Source organism: Durio zibethinus, chromosome 28, assembly GCF_047325235.1.
Source record: "Durio zibethinus cultivar Kanyao isolate XHJ-2024 chromosome 28, ASM4732523v1, whole genome shotgun sequence".
Classification (NCBI taxonomy): Eukaryota; Viridiplantae; Streptophyta; class Magnoliopsida; order Malvales; family Malvaceae; genus Durio; species Durio zibethinus.
In genome coordinates, this window is record NC_143189.1 from 6,555,849 (window position 1) to 6,562,388 (window position 6,540).

The window sequence follows — 6,540 nt, forward strand, 5'->3', positions numbered from 1 at the left end:
CATTTTCTTAATTCATTCTAGGGGTGTAACAATAAGAGAACACAAGGTGAATTATGGTAAAGGTAATCAATGAAGATCTATTTTGGTACAAAACAAATGGGAAAGGAAATAAATTGGATACATGTCATTGGGATGGATGGTATGTCCAAATGATGAATATTCAGACAAATCTCAACAATAATCTAGGATTTTTTTTCAAAAACTCATTTCATTTACTGTTGAAGTCATCTTGAGCTTGGCGAACTTTGCCCCAGTCTTTGAGGGATCTTTAGATGTCTTTGATCTTCCATTCATGTGAACCATTTGACCTGGATCTTTTTCTACCAAAAATCACCCTTTCAGGTTTTCAATTTGAATCTTTTTTTTCACTTTCTCATTTTTTCTTCTTTTTTTCTTTTTTTTTCTTTTTTTTTATTTTTTTATCATTTTTTTCTCATTTTTCATCCATTGTTGATATCTTTCATACATCAAACTTTAGAGCAATGTAGCATGATTCCATTGCTTCATCATGAGTATACCTTCGCTCAACATATGATCATTCAAGTTGAGTATTCACACTTGATCCAAATGAACTTTTCAAGGTTGTAATGTAGGCCAAGGTGAAGGGTCATAAAAAAATGGATATAATAGGCTCAAAACATGTATTAAAAAGGTTCAAAACCAAGGATCATCCGATGTAACTTGCCATTTTACCCCACATCATTTCACTGCTTTTTTTTCTTCACACAAAAGATTCTTATTATTTTACCTCAAATCATGTGTGACATTTATTTTTCTTTTGCTTTTCTTTCTCTTTCCATTTTTGAGACCTTTTGTGGTGTTTTTTTTTTTCAAAAATTACCCTCCAGTGTAGAGGGTGATCCTTGGTTGGGGTTCTTCAGGAAAAAAAAAATCATGATAGGCTCAAAAGGGTAGCAATGAATGATTTTTCGAATGGTAAAAGAAAAATGGTCATTTTTCATCTCAATTGTGAATATCTTTCTTGAACATCATCTATTGAACAAAGCTCATGAATCTGTATAAAAGATTGCACATCTTCAAGACATATCTATTTCACCTCTGGTAACAGCTTACTTTTTGCTCAAATCATCTTCTCATATTAATGTGGATGAGTTCTCAAAATTATTGTTATCATTGTCTAAATATTCATCATCCGAAATTTGAGAATGGGAATGTAAAGTTATGAAAGGTAACAGGGCATGGAATAATGGTCGAGTAAAAGAGAAAATGTAATGAAATGCATTAACTTGCCCTTATTAAGATGATAACAAGTGAAATCATATTACAGAAAACAAATTCTAACATTACTTTAAAAGAACTCTTAGAATGACAAGTGGTATTCAAGCAGTTTTAACATCCTCTTTAAAATCATGCCTCTGGGCAACCAGGTGAAGGATTTTTAGCTCGCCCCATTGATTCATTGTGACTCTTCATATTCTTGATCCTCAAACAAAATGATTGGGCTTTTCCTATCGAGTTCTAAAGATACAGGCTTGACCATTTGAGCAACTGCTTCTATTATCATGCTCCATATTGTATTACTTCCGGTAAAGGCAATCTTGTCAACATTGGGATGATATGCCAAAGAAATCACAACTTTCAGGCCCAATCCAGTCAGAATATTCAAGACATCTGAAGAAAAACCAACCTTCCTACATACGTTAACCAGCTTCAAACAAGTGATAGGTACCAACCCGAAAGGTTTCAGTATTACAGCACAATCTATAACCAAAGCAAGAGCTACTTTTTAGGTAACCATCAACAGTGGATAATTCCATAGAGTAATCAATCCAACGACCGTAAGTGGTTCTTTAAGCACATAACTCTTAAATGTCTTAATAGGAAGAGAGATAACAACCTTTTACTTTGCATCTAAACCTTCAGCAAGGTACGTATAGTACTCAAAACATCCAGCAACATCATCAATATCCCAAGTTACTTCATCAAGTAGTTTCTCGTAATCAATTGCTCAAGCTTTGCTAATTCAAATTTTCTCTCTGTTATCTTAGAAATGATGGCTCGTAAATACTTGACACGAACAGTGCCAGAAGTTGAAGCTCATTCCATCCTTGATTAACCATTGCACTTCATGCTTTAGAGTAGTGTAATTTTTAACGCAATGGCTAGCAATTCTATAGTGGTAGTCATAATGAGCTGTAGGATCATACCACTTAGGATAAGACGGTTTAAGTGGGTTCACATGGCTTAGGGGTAATTAGGTGGCTATTATAGAACTCTCAGTATAACTTCATATAAGTCATGAGGATTGGATCAAATACAAGTTTTTCTCGAATAGTCCATTGCTCTCGTGAACCATTTTCCAGCCTAATAGGATGAATTTAGGGTCTTGCAAGAGTTTGACTGTTAAAGCTGTATATGAGAGCTTAGGGTATAAAAATGGGCTGGTATATGGATGAATTAGATGGTTGTGGGGGCTAGTTGGTATGGATAAGATGAAGCATTGTTCATAGTAGGATAATATGGAGAGTAATCTGAGGGTAGATAGGGTTAATATCCCCTGAACTATCTGTCAAAGCCTACAGCTTGAGCTTTAGTATCTTTCTTCTTGAGTGTCTTCTTGGTTTCTTCTCCTTTCAGCTTGCCATTCTCAATGATTTCACCTGGCATTCCCTATCATCTCTTCATAATAGAGGGATTTCAAAGTACTAACAAACAATATGGTGGTCTCTTTTTCAATCAAAGGAGGTTACACTTGAGAAGTAATATCCCTCCACCATTAAGCATATTTTTTTGAATGATTCAGTTGCTTTCTTATTCATATTATGTAAAGAAAGATGATCAAGGGCCAAGTCTATTATATGCTGATATCGACTAATGAAAGTATAAGCCATATCGTTTCAAGAACCAATACGATTCTTGTCCAACTGGACATACCACCTAACAGTAGAGCCAATGAGGCTATCTCAGAATGCATGCATCAAGAGCTTTTCATTATTGGCATGGGCAGTCATTTTTCGACAATACATAGTAATGTGAATTTTTGAACACTTTGTACCATCGTATTTCTCGAACTTCAGCATCTTGAATTTTAGAAGAATAACCACATCAGGAACTAAACAGGGCCCAGCAGCATCAACTGAGCTATAAAAACTAATTCCTTCCACTGCTCGTAACGTTTTCTCTAACATGTTCATCTTCTATTCAGCTTTTGAGGCTTCTAAAGTCTTCTTCTCCTTAGGTCTTAACTTTTCTTCTAAATCATCCAAATTAGAAACTGATATTGGTTCTATTATCTTTTCAGTAAAGATAAAAATTGACCTTGATTTGAAGCTGATGGCATTCTAGGTACAAGATAAGTGAACCGCTGTAGTGGTAGACCTTGTACAGATTAGGCTTGATGTGGCTCGAAACCAAGAGGGCATAATAGGTCATCCTCCTCCTATTGGCTAGCATTCTCCTTTATTGCCTTCCCCTTGGTTAGCTTGTTCCAAGCCTCTAATATCTTATTCAACTCTTCTTTTAACTTTTCTTGAGCTTTCTCTAATCTCTCAAAATGATTGGAATTTTCTTGTTCTATTTGCCTGGCTTGAGCTCTTGTGTTGTATTGGTGAGTGAAGTTGCTTGGTGGAGCTATCCTTGAACCTTTAGCACTATAATTATGATTAAAAATGCTATGCTATGCTTTATGTATGATGCTTTGATGCATGAATGAAATGTACATTTTTCTGAATGAAATCTAATATGAAATGGATGCAAATGATTGTGTTAAAATATGATCATAAAAATAATACAGATGCATACAATCAGACAAACAACATAGTTAGTTCTACGAATGAAATGAAAGTGGTGCTGATGCATAATGTTACATATGATAATGAAAATGATACACAAAGTTAAATAATCAAAATGATTAGATAAACACCCTTCTCATGTCTTAATTTCAGAGTATATCTATCATTGGGTAGAAAGGGCTCTATCCTAGGTTTAGGCACTCTTAAGGTTCACTATATGCGGTTTTAAGGTCAAAGTCTAAAGGTTCCCAAATTGCTCCTTACATCCTTGTCCATCATAGACTAGTAAGGCACCGTAATCCTCACCCATTACAGGCTACAAGCAAAAAAAGTTTAATTTGAGTGGGAGTATTTCGCTAGCTATTGCGGAAGCATTAGACCTCACGAAAGTAATAGGTACTTTACTCCCTCCTAGAAGGACGGAGCTCGAGTGTAGAACTCATGTTATGCATATGCATATGAATGACATAATTAACAAGGTAAATAAACATGAATGAATAATAACACATATATGCAACAAGGTTCAATTTTATTAGGCTTTTAGATAACACAAATTATTTGCTGGCCTGACTCTCAAAGTCCCCAGTGGAGTCACCAAGCTGTCATAACATCTAGATCGAGAGATCTATCGCTAGACATTGACTTAAGGGAGTCACCACCAATCTTTTTTTATCTAGGTGCGATTGGTCACCTATGGAATCTGTCCTTTTAGAGAACACCTAAGTTTAAGGGTCCCTAAAAGAATAGGTTCAGGTCTACTAACCAGAACAAGGTTTGGGAGTTCGGTTACGTGTGAGGAAGGTTATAGCACCCTCATAACGCCCATCAAAAGATGGTACCAGCTTAAATTTGTGTTATCCAATGAACCTTAAAATTTTACCAAGTAATTAATTATTGAAAATTATTCTCAATTGACTCTAATACTTTTAGCAGAAAATTGAGAAAATTTTCTCACCTCAAGAGTATTCAAGAAAAACTACTGTTTCACTTGTAGAGGCTCCATCGTAGGATTATTTAAAGAAAAATCAAAATCAAAATCAAAATAAAAAGAAAGGAAAGGATGATTGTTCTTGTGCAGGGAAAATTGATACTTTCAACTTTTCCCCAAAAATATTTTTTGAAAACTTTTATTTTCAAGGAAAATTGATACTTTCAACTTTTCCTCAAAAACTTTTTTTTTTTGAAATTTTATTTTTAAGGAAAATTGATACTTTTAACTTTTCTCAAAAATATTTTTTGGAAACTTTAATTTCGAGGAAAATTGATACTTTCAACTTTTCCTCAAAAAAAACCTTTTTTTGAAAATTTATGTTTTTTTAGGAAAACTGAAATATATACAGAATAACCAATGCCAATTGCTAAGTAACAATCACCAAATTCACTCAATTAAACCATAGTTTAGTCAGTTGAGTTCCCACTACAAAGTTTACTTTGGCAGGGATGTAATTTAACATAGCTAATTTATAACAAAATGGTACCTTGAGTCCACGAAGCTTTCAACACCCGATAGAAAAGCATCAAAAGTCACAGCCTCCAAAACAAGTCTCTTCAAACCAACAAAGCTAATTTTAATAAGCTCATGCTTGGAAGAGTCAACAACGCCCCGTGGAGTTATAACAATCTCAGGTCTTCCAAATAGGGCCTCTGTGTGTTTCTTAATAATGTTAACAGCTTTTTTTGATCTAATTGTAGCATGTCTCTGAAATGTCTCCCTATCAAAAGACATCACATAAGTCTGTAACCGAGAGGGGTTTATCCCATGACCAAAACCTTCAGGATTAATGCCACCAGACTAAGATGAGACTTCAGGGTCTGATGAAACAGCGTGATAGGAGTCCCCTAGAGCAGCAGGTCTCATGTCTTCCCCCACAACTTGCTCAATACTACTTCCTTCACCGTTTAAAGAATTTGGAAAGATTTTCATGGACTTCTCAAGCTGAAATCGCTGGTCAACCCGCTCTATGAAGTATCTATACATCACTGATGCAGCATAGACTTACCCACCTTTGAGTTTACTTATCTGTACTACAGATGTTGAATCACCCACTCGATTTCCCAGAATGAGAGCTAAATGGTTTTGGATCATTTTATAGGCTTCAGGTGAGTGAAGCTGCTCAAGCTCGTCTTCTTGGCTTGGCCACGTATCCACTTGACTTGAAGGATCCTCAGCAATTCTCCTATATAATACTAAATCCATTCCAAAAATAGACAGCTCTTCCCTTTTTTGCCTAGCATCGTGATCAGTTTGAAGCTGTTCAAGCTGCTGCTCAACTGCTGCAGGCATAAGATATGGTTAGCTTATCAAGATTTGAGATAAAAATTGCCCAATTGGAGACTCCATCTGGAGTAGTGTAATTGGAGCAGTGGGTTCAGCTGAGTCCGGTGATGATGATACCTTAACAACTATGCTTCTTTTACTCCTCAAAGCCATTCTCCCATTTCATGATTTTGAGTAAAAGACTAAAGAACAATGCTTAATCGAGAAAGAGAGGTGTGGTTCGATAATGAAACGTAAAAAATGAAGGCCATTGGCAGCCTAAAAAGCCGATCTGGTAACAGAGGTTGAAGCTCGATGTACGGACATAGAAGATCCAATCAAAGTGGTTTTACCTGTGGGTACTTCCATCTTCAGCCTTTGAAGACTTGAGACTTGGAAACTATTACTATGAGACCCACGAGCGAGAAGGGGGGCAATTTTGCCTTTGTTTATATTTTTTGTTTATTCTTGTTGAGCAACTGATACGACCTTGGCCTACTGAGAGCTGTGGGCATTACGTCGCTGCCAAGT

General features: G+C 35.8%; 1 protein-coding gene and 2 pseudogenes across 1 annotated transcript; all 3 read right to left on the reverse strand.

Moving 5' to 3' along the window:
* Window positions 1-1,304: 1,304 nt before the first annotated feature.
* LOC149510690 (aminoaldehyde dehydrogenase 2, peroxisomal pseudogene) lies at window positions 1,305-3,155 on the reverse strand (annotated as a pseudogene).
* Window positions 3,156-5,208: 2,053 nt separating this feature from the next.
* On the reverse strand, window positions 5,209-5,493 carry LOC111281162 (UV-B-induced protein At3g17800, chloroplastic-like). Its single transcript, XM_089757121.1, has one exon. It carries the CDS (start codon window positions 5,476-5,478, stop codon window positions 5,209-5,211), a length of 270 nt encoding a protein of 89 aa, XP_089613247.1. The 5' UTR covers window positions 5,479-5,493.
* Window positions 5,494-5,544: 51 nt separating this feature from the next.
* LOC149510691 (UV-B-induced protein At3g17800, chloroplastic pseudogene) lies at window positions 5,545-6,036 on the reverse strand (annotated as a pseudogene).
* Window positions 6,037-6,540: the final 504 nt, after the last annotated feature.